General features: G+C 36.6%; 1 protein-coding gene and 1 pseudogene across 3 annotated transcripts in view; one reads left to right on the forward strand and one right to left on the reverse strand.

The window, feature by feature from the left end:
* IMMP2L (inner mitochondrial membrane peptidase subunit 2) overlaps positions 1-23,625 on the forward strand; it is an 892,307-nt gene that overhangs the window by 69,082 nt on the left and 799,600 nt on the right. Inside the window, exons 4-5 of one of the 3 annotated variants that reach the window (XM_024757776.1) lie at positions 12,261-12,364; positions 23,323-23,399. In XM_024757776.1, the coding sequence (XP_024613544.1) occupies positions 12,261-12,364; positions 23,323-23,359 (141 nt within the window). In that variant the 3' untranslated portion in view covers positions 23,360-23,399. Of the gene's footprint in view, positions 1-12,260; positions 12,365-15,081; positions 15,127-23,322; positions 23,400-23,625 lie in introns of those variants that run through there. The other 2 variants (XM_024757777.1, XM_024757775.1) reach the window with 2 other exon arrangements.
* LOC112408195 (ras-related protein Rab-9A-like) lies at positions 8,087-8,723 on the reverse strand (annotated as a pseudogene).

Consider the following 23,625-nt stretch of genomic DNA (forward strand, 5'->3'; position numbering starts at 1 on the left):
GAATTGTGGCTGTGGACTTCTTTTGTTTTAATTAAAAAGTGAATGAGAGAATAAATGAATAAGAAATTTATAGAAAAAATCGAAACCATAATAATACCATTTATTATTTGGCTGTGGCTAAATCTTACAAGGTGAGAAATCTATCATGTCTCTGTTTAATTGTCTAAGGGAGTTATATTTTCCTAAATCAAGACGTATATTTCCCCCAGACTGTCATATGATTTGAACTTAGACACAAGCTGAGAATTTAGGATACCTTGACAATAATATTTGTTTGTAGGAGAAATAAAAATCCATCAGATTGATCAGAGAGAATGTTAAAGCTCAACTCCTGTGCTATATTTGTTTCAAAAGCAGGTTTGATATCTGCCATTTCAAGGTTTAACATAATTTATTAACGTCTGTTGAAATCTGCTGACTTATATTGTCTTTCTTAGAGTGAATGATATAGTACTTAGGTCAGAGCAAAGCATATAACCTCTTTTTAATGTAACTTAAAGTTTTTCCTAAAAAAAAGAAAAAGAAAAACTATAATCTCATCAACCAGAGCTAATTTAAGATTTTTTTTTTACTGTATACCTTTATTTATATATGTATGTATGTTTTAAAAATGAAACTTAAAAACATAATGGGTATAATTTTTTTTTTTTTTAATTTTTATTTATTTTTCGCTGCGTTGGGTATTCGTTGCTGCACACAGGCTTTCTCTAGTTGCGACGAGCAAGGGCTACTCTTCGTTGTGGTGCACGGGCTTCTCGTTGCAGTGGCTTCTCTTGATGTGGAGCATGGGCTGTAGGCACACGGGCTTCAGTAGTTGTGGCTTGTGGGCTCCAGGGTGTAGGCTCAGTAGTTGTGGTGCACGGGCTTAGTTGCTCCGCGGTCTGTGGGATCTTCCCAGACCAGGGCTCGAACCCGTGTCCCCTGCAATGGCAGGCGTATTCTTTACCACTGCGCCACCAGGGAAGGCCAGACATCATGTTTTTCTAGAAGATATTTTTCAATAGTTATGCACATTGAAATTTCATCTGGATTACTTCCTAGAGGCAGAACAATTGAGATCCAAAATAGAAGTATGCTTACTTTATTTGCTTAGCTGAAATGAAACCATGCACCAAGAATTTAGTAGTCGGGGGGTGATGGTGGTAAAAATTTTAGCCTGAGGACTTCCAGTTTAGTTCAGGCGTACCTCAGTAGTATTGCAAGTTTGGTTCCCGACCACCGCAATAAAGTGAATAGCACAATAAAGCAAGTCACATGATTTTTGTTGTTGCTGTTTGTTTCCCAGTGCATATAAAAGTTATGTTTACATTATTCTGTAGTCTATTAAGTGCAATAGCATTATGTCTAAAAATAACAATGAACATATCTTAATTAAACAATACTTTATTGCTAAAAATTGCTAACCAGCTTTTGAGCTTTTAGTGAGTCATAATCTTTTTGCTGGTGTAGGGTTGTGCCTCATTGTTGTTGCTGCTGATTTATCAGGGTTGTGGTTGCTGAAAGTTGGGGTGGCTCTAGCAATTTTTTTTTTCCCCCACAGCATGTATGTTTCTTTATCAATAGTAGAAATAGTAGACAAAAAAAAAGTTGAAATTCCTCCTTGATCCATGGGCTACAGAATGGATGTTGTGTTAGCAGGCGTGAAAACAACATTAGTCTTATACATCTATCAGAGTTCTTCGATGACCAAATGCATTGTCAATAAGTAGTAATATTTTGAAAGGAATATTTTTTCTGAGCAGTAGGTCTCCACAGACCTTAAAATATTCAGTAAACCAGGCTTCCCTGGTGGCGCAGTGGTTGAGAGTCTGCCTGCCAATGCAGGGGACATGGGTTTGCGCCCTGGTCTGGGAAGATCCCACATGCCACGGAGTGGCTGGGCCCGTGAGCCATGGCCACTGAGACTGCGCGTCCAGAGCCTGTGCTCTACGACGGGAGAGGCCACAACAATGAGAGGCCCGCATACCGCAAAAAAAAAAAAAAAATTCAGCAAACCATGTTGTAAAGAGATGTGCTGTAATTCAAACTTTGTTGTTCCATTTACAGAGCACAGGCAAAGTAGATTTAGCATAATTCTTAAAGGCCCTGTGATTTTCAGAATGGTAATTGAGCACTGGCTTCAGCTTAAAGTTACCAGCTGCATTAGCCCCTAACAAGAGACTCACCCTGTCCTTTGAAGTTTTGAAGCCAGGCATGGACTTCTCTCTAGCTATGAAGGTTCTGGATGGCATCTTCTAGTATAAGGCTCTTTCAGCTACATTGAAAATCTGTTGTTTAGTATAGCCACCTTCATAAATTATCTTAGCTAGATCTTCTAGATAATTTGTGCAGCTTCTACATCAGCACTTGCTGCTTCAGTTTGCACTTTGATGTTATGGAGACGGCTTCCTTCCTTAAACCTCATGAACCAACCTCCGCTAGCTTCAGACTTTTCTTCTGCAGCTTCTTCACCTCTCTCAGCCTTCACAGAATTAAAGAGAGGACCTTGCTCTGGATTTGGCTTTGGCTGAAGGGAATGTTGTGGCTGGTTTGATCTTCTCTCTAGACCACTAAAACTTCCTCCATATCAGCAATAAGGCTGTTTCACTTTCTTATCATTTGTGTGTTCACTAGAGTAGCACTTTTACTTTCTATCAATAACTTTTCCTTTGCAGTCACAATTTGGCTAACTGACCTAAGAGGCCTAGCTTTCAGCTTTTCTTGGCTTTCCACGCCCTTTAGTCACTAAGCTTAATCATTTTGAAACAGGAGGGAAGGGGACAGGGCACAACCTTTAAAAGGATGACATAGCCCAAGGACACGACGTAAACTGATTAGAACCAAATAGGTCCAAGACGGTGGAAGATTTGACTTCCAGTGGACCTTGAATCTCATTATACGCTCATTGTAATACATTAGCATATGCTAAATGACACACCCACCAGCTCCATAACAGTTCTGAGGCTGACCATCAAAGATCAAAAATTGTGCAGTGGCCCAATCCTGGAAATCTCTGCCTCTTCCCCAAAATAGCTGGAATACTTCTCCAACTCATTAGCCTATGAAATTACCTGCCCCTATAAAAACTGACAACCCCACACCCTGGTGCCTCTCTCGCCTTCTGTGATGGCCCACACTCTGTCTATGGAGTGTGTTTCTCTCTAAATAAATCCACTGCCTATCACTTTGTCTCTCACTGAATTGTTTCTGCCATGAGACATCAAGAACCTGAGCTTCAGTAAGTCCTGAGACCAGGTATGTGATCTCAGTTAAAAGAATGTGGGTTCAAGTCCTGGTGCATGGGTTCAAGTCCCAATCTGAGTTTCATGGTTTTAATTTCTAGCTTCTGATTTAAAGTGAGATACCTATAACTCTTCCTTTCACTTGAACACTTATTGTAGGGGTATTGACTGGCCTAATTTCAATATTGTTGTGTCTCAGGGAATGGGAAGGCCAGAGTGGGGGGAATGACCAGTCAGTGGAGCAGTCAGAACACACACAACATTTATCGATTAAATTTGCTGTTTTATATGGACACAGTTTGTGGTGCCCCCAAACAATTATAACAACATTGAAGATTACTGACCACAGGTCACCATAACAAGTATCATAAATGAAAAATTTGAAATATTGCTAGGATTACCAAAATGTGACACAGAGACACAAAGTGAGCATATATTGTTGGAAAAATAGAGCTGATAGACCCTTGATGCAGGGTTGAAACAAGCCTTCAATTTGTAAAAACAAAATATCTGTGAAGCACAATAAGTGAAGAGCAATAAAAAAAGGTATGCCAGTTTTTAAAAGGAAAAACATTCAGGGCAATAAGCAAAGGCTTAATCTTATCTTGAATCTTATGGAAAGGATGTTGTACTTGATTTTGTTTCCCTTTGTCCTGTTGTTGCTGTAGTCATCATTATCATCGTATTTGTTGACTGGTATCATGCACTATTAAGAATGTTTCCTGGATCCTCTGATTTAATTCTCATATGAGAACCCTATGAGGTGGGTGGTACTGCAATCCCCACTTTATAGATGTGGAAATCAGGTTTAGAAACGTTAAATAGTTTGTTTCAGGTAATCTGGCTAGTAAGCAAGTGGAGCCCAGTTTTGAACATAGTTTTCTGTCTTTAGAGCAAGGGCTATCCAAAAGATTTATCTAAGTTGTTTGATTTTTTTTTTCTTTTCTTTCTTTTTTTCAGTTATACATATACATGTGTCTATTCTTTTTCAAATTCTTTTCCCATTTATGTTATTACAGAACATTGAGCAGCGTTCCCTGTGCTATATAGTAGATCCTTATTGGTTATCTATTTTAAATACAACAGTGTGTACAAGTCCAAAAGACTTATCTAAGTTGTTTGATTTTTAATCCTAGTGCTCCACAGTAGAAGCTAAGGAATTGATTGTGTGAGAATGTAAATCACTGAAGTAAAGAAGGGCAGAGCTGCTTTTGGGTTTATTCTTCTTTATTGGTAATCCCAATGACTAGCAGTGTTTTCTCCCTTGCTGCTGGAAATCTCCTTGACTGCAAGCAGGAACATCTGACACAGTCACACATTTTGAGATACAGGTAGAAACTCCTAGATTGGACAGGTTGTGGAGGAAAGGGAACCCTCCTACCTTGTTGGTGGGAACGTAAATTGGTGCAGCCACCATGGAAAACAGTATGGAGGTTCCTTAAAAAATTAAAAATAGAGTTGCTGTATGATCCAGCACTCCCACTGCTGGGCAAATATTTGGAGAAAACTCTAATTCGAAAAGATACATGCACCCCAATGTTTATAGTAGCACTATTTACAATAGCCAAGACATGGAAGCAACCTAAATGTCCATCAACAGATGAATGGATAAAGAAGATGTGATATATATATATATATATATATACACATACACACACACACAGGCGTGCATGTGCGTGCGTGCACACATACACACAAAGATATATTACTCAGCCATAAAAAAAGAATGAAATAATGTCATTTGTAGCAACATGGATGGACCTAGAGATTATCATACTAAGTGAAGTAAGTCAGAAAGAGAAAGACAAATATCATATAATATCACATATGTGGACTCTAAAATATACAAATGAACTTATATACAAAACAGAAACAGACTCACAGACATAGAAAACAAACTTATGGTTACCAAAGGGGAAGGGGTGGGGAGGGATAAATTAGGAGTTGGGATTAGCAGATACAAACTACTACATGCAAAATAGATAAACAATAAGGTCCTACTGTATAGCACAGGGAACTATATTCAGTAAGAATACATTCAGTTTTATATATATGGAAAATAATCTGAAAAAAATATATAACTGACTCAATTTGCCATATACCAGAAACTAGCACAACATTGTAAATCAACTATACTTCAATTAAAACAAAAAAAGAAACTCCTAGATTAAATATTCTCTGAGGTTTGTTACTTCAGAAAACATTGTTATTTTCAGTTGGTTATAATTTTGACGTAATCTCTGGGAATCTAGGATTTAAAATATTAACGACATGACAAGAAAATATGGACTCTTTGGTTACATTGCGTTCCCAAAGTTTATGACTTTTAATTTAGATTTCATGTGTATACCTTTGGTTTGAAAAGATTGCTTTCTCTGTCTGAAGCAAACTGCCCTTCCACAGGGAAAAACAAGTTGTAAAATTTCCAAGAAATAACATGGTTTACTAATTTTTCTAAAATTGCATCATCCAAATGAAGTTTCCTTCATTTCTTATATAAAATTTTCATTTTGAAGTTAGTGCATTATTTTTCTTCTGAAAAGTTGTTTTAGAAAACTCAGGAAGTAAAGTGTACTTATTTTTTTAAAAAATTTTAATTGAAGTACAAACAACTATGGTTTTTATAGTGCTATAGGAACAGTTTCCCAATTACAGAAAGTTTCTCTTTATGAAAAGTGTTATTCATATTCATAAGTGTTATTTACATTTACAAATGAATTGTAAAGAAAATTTTATTCTGTTTTGATTAGCATTATCTTATTATGGCTACTAATAAAGCACTGTCCAACTTTATTCCTAATGCTTAAATTGCCTACATGATGCAACACAAAAAATTTCTTAATGAACTTACTCATCCAGAGTATATTTTCTTGGAAGATGTATACATTGTTTATTTTTTAAAAAATAATTAATTAATTAATTTTTGGCTGCGTTGGGTCTTTGTTGCTGCACGTGGACTTTCTCTAGTTGCGGCGAGCAGGGGCTACTCTTCATTGTGGTGTGCGGGCTTCTCATTGCAGTGGCTTCTTTGTTGCAGAGCACGGACTCCAGAGCGCAGGCTCAGTAGTTGTGGCGCACGGGCTTAGTTGCTCTGAGGCATGTGGGATCTTCTCAGACCAGGGCTCGAACCCGTGTTCTCTGCATTGGCAGGCAGATTCTTAACCACTGTGCCACTAGGGAAGTCCAAGAGATGTATACATTGTTTAGATAACGTACATTGCTTGGGAAACATCTTAGTTAAATATGCTTTCAAACACCTTTAATCTTTTAAACTTCAAAGCATAGAAATACTATTTTCCAGCCACTGTTCTGGGATTGGGCATACAAAAATGAATAAAGTTTGGTTCCTGCAACTGAGAAACTTACAGTGAAAGAGTCATATGTATAGGCCGATACCTCTAATAAGGTTTTAAGAGCTATCCCTGAAGTTTACCTAAATTGCTAAGGGAGCACAGGTGGGGAATGATTAATTTAGCCTTGTGGAGGAGAGGAAAGGTAAATGAAAACTATTGTTTCCTTTGTAAAAATCAAACAAGGTGTTCCAGGTGTTGACTAATGATTCTAATATTTTACTTCTTGAAATTAGACGTGCTTCCTTCTGGGTTTTTTTCCCTACATAACTCTTTTGTTTACAATGCATTACCTTTTGGTTCTAACAATTAACATTAGAAAAGTTGGTAGATGATTGATTCTGTAAGGGAAAGATGAATGCAAGTGTCAAGATTTGAGTCTATAGGGATTATTCGGTCCCTAACCATGGAGCACCAGGATGTAATTTCCTAATTTCTGCAAGGGAACTTCAAGTTTTCTTGTGTTTTGTTTTAAGGCTTCACAGAGAAGTCACCATCATCTGAGCTGGGCTTTGAAAGATAAACAGAATTTTTCTAAGTAGGGAAAAGGCATTCTGGGAAGAGGGAAAGTCTGGTGATAGGTGACTCGGAGAGAGAAGTTGAGAAGGACTCAAGGGTTTTCTAGTATGGGGGATAAGGTGAGTGGTGATACTGTTAACTAAGGAGGAGAGTATAGAAGTATATTTTGGGGCTAGGATGGAATATGGTCTCTGTTTTGGGCATGTTGATTTGGGGAGTCTTTGGAAATTTCATTAATTGATTTTTAAAAAATTATTTCCACTAAAATTTATTAACATCCTTACTTGCCCACGTATCAAGAACACAGACATAAGAAATAATCTATTCTCAAAATGCTTATGGACTCTTGGAGAGAGAGAGAATCCAATAATTATAATATGTGCTTAAAACTGCTATGATAGCAGCAGTCACAGGTTTTGATGGGGAACTTGGGAGTTTTGATCACCTAATGGAGACTGAAGATGAGAATGAGGAGGAGAGATAAGGAGTGATAGGAAAGAATTCCTATGAGATTGCCTCATGGAATTCAAGTTTTTTTTTTTCTGGATTTTAATCTTTAATATCTAACATTTTTGCTTTAGGGCATGTTTTCCCTGAACCAGGAACAGAATGCTAATTATATAAAAATATACACATAGAAAAAGTAGTTCTCCATTTTCCCAGGGAAAAAACAGTAACTTCTAGAACACTCAAGTGTTTTGTTTTAATTATAAAGTCTTGGTCATCTCATTTATTAGCTCTGTAACATACATATTTAAATTAAACATTATTAGACAACCGTTACAACTTATAAATGTAAGGTGCCATTACTGAGTAAATAGAGTCTCCTGTGAGTGGATGTGTCCCTTCTCCCGCCCACTAACAAGGCAGTAATATGGTTAGTTTAATTTTATGAGTACATGATCCATCGCTGCAAACACTAATTCTCGTCTCCACCCTGTGCTTATCTGTGCAAGTGTATGAGCTGGTTAGATCGCACGGGCAACCTCTCTAACTTCAACAGCAAGGTGAGCTGGGCTTGGGCTTTCGGTGCAGACTAATTGTGTCTGTCTGAATCAAGTGATCTGACCTATACTCGGTAGCAAGCACTCTTCGAACTGCTTCCTCAAAGGCCGCTGTGACATTCGTGGCATCTTTTGCACTTGTTTCAAAGTAAGGATGGTCGCTGTTGTCCCTGCACCAGGCTTGAGCTTCTTCTGCAGACACCTGCCGCTCGCTGATGTCAACCTTGTTACCCAAAGTCACAAAAGGAAAGCTTTCGGGCTTTGTCACATCCGCATAATATATGAATTTTTTCTTCCAGTTACTCAAGTTCTGGAAGCTTTGAGAATTATCGACGCTAAAAGTAAGCAGGCAACAGTCAGAACTTCTGTAAAATGGCGTCCTCAGGCTTCTGAATCACTCTTGACCGGCCGTCTCCCAAATCTGTGTGGTAACAAAATGTCCATCCACCTCCAAATCTTTATTTAAAAATTCTACACCTATTGTATAGAAGAGCTGGGTATCCAACTTATTAGACACATATCTGTTCATTAGAGAACTCTTCCCAACTCCACCATCTTCAAGGAGAATTACTTTAAAAAACAGTGATTTTCCTGCCATTTTTAATCTCAACATCTCTGATTTCAGAACCCTTAATTGTTCAGTTCAGATATCATCATTATCTCTAGGGCTGTCGGGAAGATCCACTTGGGCATGGGCACGGACCGCAGGAAAAGCTGTTCACCACTGTGCCAGGCTCATTATAGGAGTGCAGGGAGTTTCTCGCGGCCACACGGAGGAAGCCCGGGAGCTCCGGGCCAGCCCGCCCGAGTGCAGTGAGGAAAGAGAGAAGGTCGAGGACCGGGCGCGCAGGAGGCGTCGGCGGCACTGCCCGGGTCCGACTGCAGTTGCTCCCGTCCAGCACCGAGGGAACAACGTGGCGACGGGGCGGGGCCCTTAAGTGTTGTTTTGAAGTATGAGTTAAACAGATTGTGGGAAGAGGGAAAGAGGGGTAACACTTCAGGCAGGAATTTTGCTTCGATGATGCCTTGGGAGTGTGAGGAGCTAACCTGTGTATAGGGAGCACTGCTTGTGGTTTAGTGTTAACTTGTAGGAACTATGTAAATGGGGATTGGTAGGGTCCTGCAGATCATATGTGTCTTGATTTTTATGTTGAAGACAGTCATGTTGGTAGTGTCAGGAAGCTAGTGAAGGATTTTAAGTAGGGGAATAGCTTGATCAAATTTGATGCCCAGCAACCAGTTAGAATTATGTTCTAGAATTTCAGAAATGCAGCTGGGGGGTAGGGTATAAATTTAACTAGGGGTCACAATAATGGATAAAGTGCTTCCTGTTTAGATGTGGAGACAGGTTAATAAAACTGACATCACAGTATGCGAAGTGTTGTAGTATGCAGTGCTATGTATTGAGTATAGAGGAGGAAGTGATTTGGGACTTCACTTTTAACAGTCATAGGTATATGGGTGGTATTTGCAACTGAGAATATTGATGATCTTTTCTAAGGAAATAATATAAAGCAGAGATGAAAGAACTGATGGTAGAATTCCAGAAGAAAGCAGCCTTCATAGGATAATGGTTAAAGAAGAATCATCTAAAGCTATGATGTTAGCACTGTGGGCTACAACTGATTTGGAGGTTGCAAATCAATAATAGTGGATGGGAAATTAATATGGTTGGCTATAGACAGAATTTTAAAAATATGGATTAAGAGACAAAGAAAATATCAGGGTGTATGAAGTAAAGGTAATTATTATTTTGTGGCATTTTGTTCAGATGTGTGTATTCGTGCATGTGTGTATTGGGTAAAGTGTAAAATGTCTTTCTTATTAAGAGTTGTAATCACAAACTTTTGAAAAACAATAAAAGACACTAAGGAAGAGCAGTTGGAAATAATTAAATAACTTTTGTTCTTCACTACTCTGATGGCAAGGAAAAGCAATGGACCCAGAGCAAGTGCAGTAGAAAGGAGATTTTCTCTTTATGTGCAGGTGGTCTCCCCCAGGCCGCCTTTGCCACAGCAATTATGTAGGAAGAGAAATACAAAGAAATAAGGGGAAAGGACTTGCAAGATACAGAACTCAAAGGCAGAGAGGGAGAGGAAGAAATAGAGAATATGAATGGGAAATATGGGTGAGAAGGAATAAACCCCTATGGAAGCGTGACTTTCAGCTTAACCCTACTGTGTGATGGCAAAAGCTCCATACCCTAGCACCATGGCCCAACAAATTCCCTTGGATTTATCCTGCCATATCAGCTCTGTTCCTTATTAGGGATAGAGCCAGAGGAGGAACCTGGGGAAAGGGTACAAAACTACCTCTAATTAAAGTTGTGATTTAGTAATATCAATAATAGAAGTTATTGAGAGCTTAACTATGGGCTAAGAACTGTTCTAAGCACTTTAAATGCATGATCTCACCAAATAAGTTAATATTTGTAAAGCCCTTAGAACAATGTCTTGCACGTGGTAAGTACTCGGCAAATATTGGTTATTATTATTATTTAATTATTAATTAGAGAATAGTTACTAAATATCACCGTTTTACTAGTAAGGAAATTGGAATATAATAAAGTTAAGTAACTTAAGATTTTATAGTTATAAAGAAATAGAATCATGCACTTTTGAGTTGGAGGTGAGAGACTGACTTGTATAGGTGCATGAAGTTATATGATGACTGGTGCTTGAAATATGATGGTAGAGAGGAGACAAGATGGGCCATAAGTGAAAGATATTATGAAAAGAAAATCCCTTTAGCTTGGTGACTGGTTGGATATGAAGTAAAAAGATAATTAAGATTTTAAGTTGGTTGACTGGGAAAATGGTAAATAAGGATGTAAGAAAATAAGGAAGAAAATTGTTTTGGTAGGAAATGATGACAAATTCCATTTAATCATGTTGAATTTTATGTCAGATAGTCAAGTGATGATCAGCAGGGAATTCAAAACTAAAGTTAGAGATATTTAGGCATTATCACATAAAGGAGTTGCAGAAGCTGTAGAAGGGTTTGAGACCCCCAAGGATAACCAATACTTTTTGGCCACAAAAAATCTGGGGAGTCAAAAATAAGATCATGATAATAGCCCCCATGCAAAATTTCCACAGCTTTGCCCACATCTGCTTTGTAGAACCTACAAGTAATACCAGGAATCTTTAAAAAAGAGTATGTCACTACTGCTCCAGGGATGGGCTGTTGTCTGGCATGCACTGTTTTCCTCGTTCCTGCCCTGGTTGCTGTGGCTGTGTCTCCTCTTGCGGCCACCATCTGTGAAGGTGGAGCGCCTCAGCTGTGGTTTGGTACCTTTCCCACCACCGCAGAAATTGCTGTTTCCCCTATGACGTTCTCAGAGACCCTGGAGGGTCAATGGTGATAAAGCTTTCCTACTTTTCTCATTCTTTTGTCCACCCTCAAGTTTCAGACTTAATATGCATTGGCTTTTTCTGCACCCCTGTCCAGGTGACAAGTATGTTGGCTTTATGGCTCCTCAGTCAGTTTTTTATGCCTAGATGATTCCTGACCTTCAGATGAATTCTTACACGAAATGTTTCTCAGTTTTTGCCCCATCAATCCTTAGGCACATCTAGACTTGTCTGAATCCTAAGGTGAAGGTTACTTATTAGGCTTAAGCTGGAGCCAGGACCCTTGTTGCATGCTCTCTGGAGAAAAGAGAGGTCAAATTGGCAAATTCCCATATTTTCCAAGATTATCCCATCACTCGTTTCTTCTGGTCCCTTTACTTCTTCATATGGGTGTTTTCCTGGTTGATTTGAGATTATTTCTTCTTTTCTCCAGATGGAACGATAATGTGTACTTAACTGTGGAATTAGATCCTATCCGAATATTTTGTTGGGAGGTTTGATTCACTTTTTCCTTTTAATTCTTCTTACAGGTTTCCATGCTCTTTGTTGGAGTTTAGTAAAGATTTGAATATCTAGCACGTTTTCCTTTCAAATAAGTATTGGTAATATATATATTTTTTCTGGTTCTCTGTGAAGAATCCCAACGAGCCTTTTTGAAAACTCATCATTTGCAGTTATTTTAGAACAGCAATTTGTTGAAAGCTACCATATTAGAAATGTTTTATTGCACTGCACTACAGCTATGAAGTGCAAGGAACCATGAAGAATGAAAAATACAAATGATAGATGTGTCTCTTTCATCTTATTTTTTAGCCTTCTTTGAATCCTGGGGGGAGCCAGTCATCTGATGTGGTGCTTTTGAACCACTGGAAAGTGAGGAATTTTGAAGTACAACGTGGTGACATTGTGTCATTAGTGTAAGTAAATCAGAAACATACTATATTCATATATAAGATTATTTATAATTATCTGATTTAACTAGTAATTCACTGTTTATACCATATTGTCAATTATTAAATTAATAGGTCCATTTAAAATATTGATATAATGCATTTTTCAAAATCAATTTTGAAATGTAACAGTGCTATAAGAAAGGATTTTTCTTTTATACTTAAAATATATCAGTTGACTGACATACCTGGATTTGGTAGAACGTGTTTAATGAAATGTTGATTAGAAATTATTATATTGATGATCTAGAGTACATGAACTTGGTATTTTGAAATTCCACATTTTGGAAGCAACTGTTAAGTTACTCTCATGGTTTATTAGCTTGTGTAGCTACAAAATATTTCTAGACGATGATAATTGTGACATGAAATTCAGTGGCATTTATATATATCGGTAATTTAACTGAAAAAAGGAAGTTTGGAAGATTAGTAGACTGGAGGCTTTTGTATGGGACCAAAAGGTGGCACTGTTTCTCTGTTAAAGTATTAAGACTGGTCCAGAACAAAAATTTCATAGTGTAGAAAAGGAATGTCAAAATGTACATAACTGACACAATGATAGTCCTAGTAGATGCTTGAGATTTGTTTGTTTATTTTAAAAGTAAATTTACATTGAGAAGACTGCAACAGAACTTGCCTAATTTCTGCTGGTTTCAGCTACTTATAAAAATGTTTTAATATGATTCCCTGTTATGCCAGTTAGTGCTTTGGGGTGGCAATTAATGTAGCAATTACTGTTACTTGTTTAGTGATAGTAAAAATCCTCCTGTTTGGTGAAGACTTCCAACTTATAGTTCTGATTCTTGAATTGGAATGATTGTTTTTTGTTGGGTGATAATTTATAATTGGTAAAAGCAAAACGTTATCTACTGGTTCATACTTACCTTTGGCTAGTACTTTGTGGAAGTAGATATTTTCTAAATGTGTCTCAGTCAAACCTGTTCTACCAAGATTTGAAAACATATTAAGTAAATCTGGTAAGTAACTAATGAAATAAATTTGAGTGAAGTTTTGTATGGCAGCCATCCGAGGATGGGAATTAAATGCTTCTCATGTTCTTGAGTGCTTTCTTTAATATTAACCTACTCTTTGGAGTATACTTTTATTTTGTCATTCAGGGAACTGTTTCTGCAACCTCCTTAACAACCTTTCCATGCTGGGTTAGCCTGTCGTGCGCTCATTATTCTTTTGCCTTTGGTTTGACAAGGTTACATCCTCGCTTAGTGGTGGAGAGGATACCCACCCAAGTGAAAGAGGTCACACTATAAGCAGACAATCGTGCAGTAACTTTTTTCTATGAGAAACATACTGACTATCTGTAACCAAGTGAATTTGAATAGGTAGTTGGGAAAAAAAAAAGGCTCCTTAAAATTCAGGGTTGCATGGGTCCATAACAGTACCCTAGCATATTATAGACTATGTAAAAAAAGAGAACACTATTCATTTACGTAAATATTAAAGTAATTGATATTTATTATATAAATTAATTTCAGAAATAGTGTATTCAAATTAAGGTTGATATACTGAATTGTAGCTACTTCGGTTGAACTGTATTTTTAATGAGTTAATTGTGCTATATCTCTGTCATGTACAAATAACACAAATTTTCTTTCATAATGCTTGTTGCTAGCAGGAACTATTTACATATAAGAATGCTTAGTGATTGGTATCATGTTATTTAATAACAAATAATCATTAAGCAGTAATTGTTGCTTTCTTTTTATGAACCAGAAGTCTTATACTAAAATCTTCTTTAGCATGATGTAATATAGTAAAAGACACTGTTTAAAGTATCTTTTTAGTTTTAGAACAAAAATGCTTTCTAGACACATGTCCTTACATTAGAATATCCTATCTATGTAAGAAATGTGTGACTAATACGGAAATGCATGACTAAAATTTGCATTTATGGCTAAATATAAAATATGATAAATATAATATTGATATTAATAACACATTTTATTGATATATAAGTAATCTTCGGAAACAAGGTAGTTTGACAGTTTATATTTTAAATTATCCTCGGACAGCATTTTATGTATTCAGAGTATGTGGAAATGCAGCATTTCTATGATAATATTATATATGCATTTCTGGAAAACGTAGTTCGTAAATTCATACTTAAGTTACTAGGGCTTATGCATGTTTGTAACCAGAGCACTAATGAAAATAACAACAATTCCAATAGCACCATTTAAAAGACATATGAACTTTCTAATAAATAAACACTGCAGTAAATGTCGGATTTTCCTTAAAAAAGGTGAAGGTAGCTTGATGGAAGACTATATAAGGAAGGGTTGAGGCTATCTATATTTACAAGGGCCAGGGGCATTATTACCAGAAGTTGCAAGTAGAGGAAAGATTGCAAGCTTTGTACAAAATGTACTGATCCCAGAGATGTATGCTCAGCTCATTGTTTTGTGTTACTTTGTTTTATTTATTTATTTATAACTTTATTTTTTAATGAAAACAAAGATCCCAGTTAACCTTGCTTTAAGCACTTCTAGGAGAAAGGTTGAATGTATAATACTGATTCCTTCTTACTTTGCTGCCTTTAGTGTACTTAGCCTTCAGCTGTTATTATTAATGAGGCAAAACATTAATGATCCGGGAAGAAAATCAGATGTGAACCAGTGCAGCTTCTGCTTTATACTGAAAATTCTTTCTCCATTCTTTCTCACCAGTTGCCTATGAGCTGATTCATGTTACAGGAACACAGGATGTAGCAGAGCAGACTTCTATTGTAAGAAATTTCATTCAGAGCTTATTGACCAAGGCCCGTTTCCTAAACCAAGGAAGGTCTGGGTGGGGGAAGTGTGCATATTGGAATACGCTTCTTTGCATCTCTTCCTTTTCCTGTCACTTTCTTTCTGTTGGTAGCAGTGGGGCTACTGTTTAAGCACATTATTCAGTAATGTTAAATCAAACGGTGTATTTGTTTGGTAACGTTACTGGTTGCACAAAACATTATTTGCTGTCATCAAGTCCTCAGTGTTAGAGTGTAAGTAGGTGACATCATACTCTCTTAGTGGATTTGCAAACTAATAGTGGTGATTAAGGTGGATTTTCTATACCTTGGAATCGACTTTTCATTAACCTGTGTGATGGCCTTACTGCCATAGACTTAGCATAAGTAGCACTATTTTATAATGATATATCAATTACCATCCATTGGGACAGAGGTTCCTTCATAATAAAGTTTCAAATAATCACATTTAAAAGTGTTTTAACTTTTCACTTTGAAATGACTTAAAGAAAGGTTGTAAAAATAGTATAGAGAGTTCCCATATACCCCTAATTTTTTTTTCTGTTTTATTAAGGTAAAATTGACAAAATTGTAATATATTTAAAGTGTACACTGGGATGAATTGATATATGTATACATTGTGAAAGAATTCCCCCCATCAAGTTAATTAACACGTCCATCACGTATTTATGGTGAGAACATTTACTCTCTTAGCCAAGTTCATTGTATAATACAGTGTTATTAACTATCATCACCATGTTATACATTAGCTCCTCAGACCTTACTCGTCTTATATCCCCCCAATTTTAACATATGCACAACCACAGGACAATTATGGAGACCAGGAAATTGACATTGATATAATACTATTAACTACTCTACAGACCTTGTTTGAATTTCACTGGTTTTCCCACTAATGTCCTCTTTCTATACCAAGATCCTACCCAGAATCCTATATTTCATTTTTATTTTTCGTGTCTCTCTAGTCTCTTTTAATCTGTGACAGTTCCTTGGTCACTCTTTATCTTTTTTGACCTTGACACTTTTGGAGGGTCTGGCCAGTTATTTTGTAGAATGATCCTTTTCAGTGTTGGAGGGTCAGTCTGTCTCTGGTGAGGAAGCATTGCTGTTGATGGCAGTTGCCGGAGAAGCTGCAGCAGTGGCAACTGCTGGGGAGATGGATGAGACAGGGTCAGAGGAGAAGGAAGTTTTCAGGCACAGCTCTCTTCATTTCTTAGGACCACATACTTAGGTCATGACTAAGAGGTTCCATGGCTTCTAAAAGTCCACACAGTGAAGTTTATAGATGATAGGAAGCCAGGAGGTAGAGCTGTGAAGGTGGGGGAAAAGGCTATAGTTTGTAGTAGGGGTAGAAGGGAAGGAAATAAGGCTAGGGCACAGAATATTCTATATTGAGCCAGCATTCAGTTTTAGAGTAGAAGGTTAGGGTGAGGGAATTCTCATTTAATGAGCACCCCTGTATGTCAGGCCTTGCATTAAGTGCTTTGTGTATGCCATTTTAATTCTCATAACAGTATCTGGAGATAGTTATAATTTTATTTTTGTGGGTGGTAGACATATTTACTTTTTAATTTATTGTTTATTAAGGTAACTGGTTTATAACATTATATGTTTCATAGGTACAACATTATATTGCTACTTCTGTATGCACTTAATCTTGTGGACATAGTTATTTTTACTGTGAAGAAACTGAGATTTGGCAGGTAAATGGCAAGTGATTGGCAGAGCTAGAATTTGAATCCAGGTCCATTTGACTCTAAATCTCTATTGCCTGATATAGTAGGCATATGTGGCTATTGAGCACTTGAAGCGTGGCTACTGCCGCTTGTTAAAATGTTAATATTTTGGATATATTCAGTCAAATAAAATATATTATTATAATTAATTTCACCTGTTTCTTTTTCCTTTTCTAATGTGGCTCGTAGAAAATTTGAAATTACCTATGTGACACACATTACGTTTCAGTTGGACAAATTCTGTGTCTAAACCTTTTTCCATTGTACACTGCTGCTTTCCTGGAGTGTGTCTAAGGTGAACTAAGATGAGATCCTAAAGCCTGAGGTGGAAAAATACTAATGTATCTCCTATGAAGCAAAGCAGACTCCCAAAGACAGGAAAACACTGTGTTGGTGAGAGTGTTGGGATGATCAAGTCCAAAGGGAAAGGGAAAAAGACATGCAATCTACAAAGAGAAAAAAAAGTAACCACAATATTTTTTTTCTTGTAGCACTGAAATCCCTTTATTTAAAAAAAATCATTTATTTATTTATTCTTTACTGAAGTATAGTTGATTTACAATATTGTGTTAGTTTCAGGTGCACAGCACAGTGATTCAGATTATTTTCCACTACAGGTTATTACAAGATACTGAATATTGTTCCCTGTCCTATAGTAAATCCTTGTTGCTTACCTATTTTATGTATACAGTTTGTATCTATTAATCCCATACTCCTAATACATTCCTTTCCACCTCCTTTTCCCCTTTAGTAACCATAAGTTTGTTTTCTATGTCTGTGAATCTGTTTCTGTTTTGCATATATTCATTTGTATTATTTTTTAGATTCCACATGTAAGTGATATCATATAATATTTGTCTTTCTCTGACAACTTCACTCAGTATGATATTTTCTAGGTCCATCCATGTTGCTGCAAATGGCAATATTTCATTCTTTTTATGGCTGAGTAATATTCCATTGTGTGTATGTGTATGTTTGTGTGTGTGTGTGTGTATCTTTTTACTCGCATCTTACATATATCTCACCAGTTGTCTCTTGATGGGCATTTGGATTGTTTCCATGTCTTGGCTGTTGTAAATAGTGCTGCTATGAACATTGGGGTGCATGTATCTTTTTGAATTAGAGTTTTTGTCTTTTCCGATATATGCCCGGGAGTGGGATTGCTGAATCATATGGTAGCTCTATTTTTAGTTTTTTAAGGAGCCTCCATGTTGTTTTCCATAGTGAGTACACCAATTTACATTCCCACCCACAGTGTAGGAGGGTTCCCTTTTCTCCACACTCTCTCCAGCATTTATTGTTTGTAGACTTTTTGTTGATAGTCATTTTGATTGGTATGAGGTGATACCTCATTGTAGTTTTGATTTGCATTTCTCTAATAATTAGTGATGTTGAGCATCTTTTCATGTGCCTCACAACATTTTTAATATTTACTGACTTTATCATTTTCCAGTCACTGGGCTTAGTTCTACATTCATTTTTATTTAATCCTCATTAAAATAAACCCCAGTAAAGTAGGGACTGTTGTTATTCCTATTTTATAGATGAGAACACTGAGGTACAGAAAGGTTAACTAACTTGCTTGTGAACGTACAGCTGGCTGGTAAATGGAAGAGCGAAGGTTTGAAGGGCTTCCCATCAAATCCAGTGTTCTTTACTGTCAAACTATAAAGCCTCTGTATACTGTGGTGATGGTTTGGTTGAGGATACTTACTCATTCTTAGCAAAGAAGTCATGCAGACCCTTGTATCTCTGCATCTATCAGATTATCCCCATTTCTGTAATGAAATTTCTGATACAGTGGTTCCTGAAATGTCTCTTTATTAATAGCAATAATACTTTATTACGAACATACAGTCTGCATACAGTTTTGACAGCTGGTGTGCAACATGCTAAACTAATTGCCATTTTCTGACTGTGATGGCTACGTCTGTAGCAGTAAATATGAGCAAAGAGTTATGAAGAATTGAGCCAGGGAAATAGATGAAATAGAATAGAAGCCTTGGGGGCGGGGGAAAGGTGCTAGTTCCTTTGTGTCTTGAGCGCTTATAAATCTTTAAAGGTCCCTTGACCTACCAAGGGAAATTAATTGCAGTCTGCTAAAATACGAAATTCATGTTTTGAAACAAATGCCCAGGGCAATGATAATAATGAATAATGACCTATAATTGTATTAAAAGCCAGTTAATCTGTTGAGCTGGGAGAACATAATTGTGATTACTAGTGTGATACTAGTCTATCTATACTTATTCCTAGTTTTTTTTTGGTTTAGAGCCAAATTTTTTTTTTTTTTGAGTTTGTAGTTAATATCATGCATTTCAGGAGCACAAATTTAGAAATAACATGACTTTCAAAGAAAGGTTCTATAGGTAGGAAGAAGTGCCTAGGTTTTTGTTTTTTGTCTTTAATTGATAGTAAAAATGCTGGAGAGTGAAATCCTGGGCTGCAGTTTGTTTTGATGAGAGATTTAGTTTTTGGCACTTTCAATTACACATAATAATTTGCATTCGTTACAAAGTATATTTACAAATAATACTTAAAAAATGAGGCAATGTAAGTATTGTTGCTATTGTCTGATATAGATTAAACTGATTTTATCAATACTCTTCAGAGGCATACAGAAAGTTGGTGCCCTTAAGGTAGTCCTTTAAAAGCAATTTCCTTTCTTGAGTAGGATAAACTGCCTTCACAATTTTTATACATTTAATTATACAATAAAACCTTTTCTTAGTTCAGGCTCAAATTATAGCATAGAAATGTTTCAGTGATCATAAATTTCAATTTTGAATTATTGAGATTTTATGGCAGTGTAACTATAGGAGATATCCATAGCTTCTGCTCAACCCATTTCATAAATCTTATATGCTTTGAGAGATGACTAGAAGTTGTCAAAGAACAAAGTTATACGTGCAGCATTCTTTGAAATAGTGGGTACTTAACGTAACTTATTGTGAAAAAAATCCAGTCTCTGTGAACACTATTACCCTATTAAAAAAAAAAGTGCAAGACAGCATTTACAATGAAGGTGCTCCCAAATGCTCCCAAGTACACCTTTTGTGTTATACATAAGGAGTCAGCTTGAACTATTAAGGAGAAACATTTGAATATAAGTTGAAATAATAATTCTAACAGAGAAGTAATTGAAAAATTTAAGAAGTAAATGGTTTAGCTTTCAAGCAGAAGATAAAACACAGAAAAGTAAACTATCCCATAGGTATGTCAACCTGTCTTTAATACTTTTGGAACCAGTAAGATATGGATGCATACATAAAGCGAGGCCATTAAGATCACCAACATCTGATCTCCACTTTCAGGTATGATAGATTAGTTTATTTCAAGCTAAGGCCCATACTGAAAAAATGAGAAAGCTATATTAAAAAGAGTATCTACAGGCATTGTAGTACTACCAAAGGGCAAAGATCCCAGAATGAAGAGAAACACACTGAGGTGAGCCCTGTATTCAGCGCCACTTTTCACCTTGGGTTATTTGTCACTTAATGACAGTATGGGCTGTGAGGCTGAGAAGCCAAGCAGCGGCAGCTAAGACGGGAGATGCTGGGTGTAATTTTTGGCAGTTTCACATTGCTAAGAGGTCACAAACTAGAATTCAGGGAGGAAGATGCAGGACCCTGGTAAAACACTCTAAACTTTTAATTGGGACCCCTGAAGGGCTACATCCTAGGAGTTACAGAGAACTAGAAATAGACTATTAAGTTACAAAAATTGAAATGCAGCCTCTGATAAACTCAATTGATTTTAAGGTGATCTGCCTTTACTTTAACTCTCTGTCATTGCCAGAAACAAGAGACATCATGCAGAATCTGTATAAGTTTTAAACACAGTACCTGACATTCTATAAAAATAAACCATGCCTATCGCAAGCCAGGACCAAGATTAAAAAAATATAAAACAACAATCATTAGAAACATTCTCATAGTGTTCTAGCTTTTGGAATTATCAGACATGGGCTATAAAATAATTATAATCAATATATTAAAAAAATTGATGAAAAGATGGATTTCATTAGAGAATCAGAATCTAGAAAAAGAATTGAAAGGAATTCTAGAAATGAAAACTAGTATAACTGAAGTGAAGGACTCAGTAGATGAGTTTAACAGCAAATTAGACACAGCTGTGGGGAGGATCGTGAACTGGTTGATAGGTCAGTTAGAAAATATTTAGGCCATGGGTGAGGGGAATAGCCTGAATAAATAAAGGCTAAGAATTTTGTAGAACTCATGAAAGATATCAACCTAAAGAATCAAGAAGTACTACAAATCCTATCAAGATAAATACAGTGAAAAACCACAATTAGGGCACAGGGTAGGTAGTCAAACCACTGAAAACCAAAAAAAAGAGAAACCTTTTAAAAGGAAAAAAAAGATATTAACCTTCAAAGAAGCAAAAATAATAACTGACTTTTCAATTGGGGGGATACGGGAGAGAACTGAATGACATCTTTAAAGTGCTAAAGGAAAAAAAAAAATCCCAACCTAGAATTTTGTACCTATTGGAACTATTCTGCAAAAATGAAAGAGAAATATACTCTTTTTCCAACAAACCCTCAGTACATGCTCCATTGTCTGTAGGACTTTACTTACAAAACAAAGTATTAAGAATTTCAAGATAGCACCTGAAGAGCATTAATTAAGCCCCAAGTGTGGGGCTTTTCTGAGTCCAGGCCCATGGGTGATTGCACTGGTTATGTCCCTACGAAGCTGGCCCTGTGATTGGACCTAAGCAGGGCCAAGCTGAGCCATTCCTGGAAATGGACGTATAAATGTTAGGGGTGAAAATTTACATTTTTGTTAGAGTTGTTAAGTTTGAACAATAGGATCTGTTAAAAAAATGTAAATCTTTAAGGTTATGTTAGTAAAACAGGTGCTAAGTGTAGTAGGCAGAATTTTGGTCCTCAAGATTCCATGCCGTAATGCCCAGGACAGTGAATATGATGAGATATTGTGCCCATGAATATGTTACCTTGTACTGGCAAAGGGACTTTGTGGTTGTAATTAAGGTTGACCTTCAGTTGTCAGTGAGGAGGCTAGTCTGGGTTATCCAGGTGGGCCCAATGTAATCTCAGGAGTCCTTAAAAGCAGAGGCAGAGGAGGAAGTTAGGAAGATGCCGTGGAACAAGCCAGAATGAGCCAAAGCAGGAGAAAGATTTGATGTGCTTTTGCTGGCTTTGGAGATTCAGGGGCCGTGAGCAGAGGAAAGCAAGCTGCCTCTAGAAACTAAGAATGACCTTTAGCCAAAGGCCAGCAAAGAAATGAGGACCTCAGTCCCACACAGAATTGAATTTTGCCAACAACCTAATGATCCTGGAAATGAACTCTCCCCTAGTCTCTAGATAAGGGCCTAGACCAGCTGGCAGCTTGATTTTGGCCTTCTGAGACGCTAAGCAGAGTACCCAGCCGAACCTGCCAGACTTCAGTCCTGGAGAACGGTGAGATTATAAATGGCTGTTGTTTTAATTTTAAACCCCTTTGTTTGTTTTCATTTGTTAGAGTGGCAATAGAAAATTGTGTTAAGCAATGAAAAGATACAAACAGTTATAATACTGCTCTTAGAATGTATAAGGAGATGAACTTTTACAGAAGATTCTTATTAAGCATTTGAAAAACACTTTTATTAAGTTACTTGCCTAACTAATTAAAAGTTATTATTTTCTTTTACATAAAACAAATTTGTAAGCCTCTACCTGCCAGTTCGTTGGTGCAAGAATATAGGAGTAGGCTTCAGGAAATCTTACTACTTTTAGCTGTTATCACTTATTAACTGGCTGAGTGACCTGGGAGAGGTTTTCTTAACTATGCTTAGGGTCAAGTCTTAGCACCTGCAAAGTAAGAGGTATAGACTAGTTGATTTCTAAGATCTCTTCCATTTAAAAAATTGCATGAAAATAGTTTTAGAATCCAGATGGAATTGTTAGAGAGCTAGACATAAGAATCAATCCCTCAGAATATTGAAAAAATATTGTTCCATACTTCTGAAGCTGGAGTCAAAATTGATTTTTGTAAAGAAGAGAAGCCATGTTGGTACATTAAACAGAAATTTTAGAATAGGTAGGGAGACTTTGAACACCAGAGCTTTTTTAGTCAAAGGGATCAGATGAATAGTGCTTATTAAGGTTGAAATTATTGAAAATCAAAAAATTAAAAGTTGGCAGGTATTTTACAAGAGGATGAGCATAAAATCCTTTCCTTTCTGTTTACAATTATTCAAAATAAGAAAGCTATAGAAATCTTATTTCTTTATCTCTTGTCGTTTATTCTGGGAGTTGAGTTTTTGGCTCTAATGGTTAATCTTGTTCTGGTTATCTCCGTCTCTTTTGTCAACTTCAGATGCATTTCCCACCAGTCAACACTATGCACTTGTTCTTAGAAAAGAAATGATCCTAGATCCCATATTCTGTTTCATAGCTTAGGTCCCGGAAATGTGGAAGAAATCTCAAAATGAAACTTAAATATCACCTTATTTGATCTAAGGTCAGTAGCTACCTTCCCACTTTTTTTTTTTTCCCTTTTACAAAAAAAAAAAGGCACTGTTTTGGAGAGGGGGTGGCAGTTCTTGGGAAATGTGTCTGTTGCTGATAAGAAAAGGAAAGGGCTTAAAGCAATAGCCACCAAACTTTATCAGTGTTTTGGAGTTAAGGAAAACGTTCTTTCCAAGAAGAACAGGAATACTTTTTTTTCTTTTTTTGGTAATTGTTTATTTACATTAAT

The sequence above is a fragment of the Neophocaena asiaeorientalis genome, unplaced genomic scaffold (genome assembly GCF_003031525.2).
Source record: "Neophocaena asiaeorientalis asiaeorientalis breed wild unplaced genomic scaffold, Neophocaena_asiaeorientalis_V1.1 scaffold116, whole genome shotgun sequence".
Classification (NCBI taxonomy): domain Eukaryota; kingdom Metazoa; phylum Chordata; class Mammalia; order Artiodactyla; family Phocoenidae; genus Neophocaena; species Neophocaena asiaeorientalis.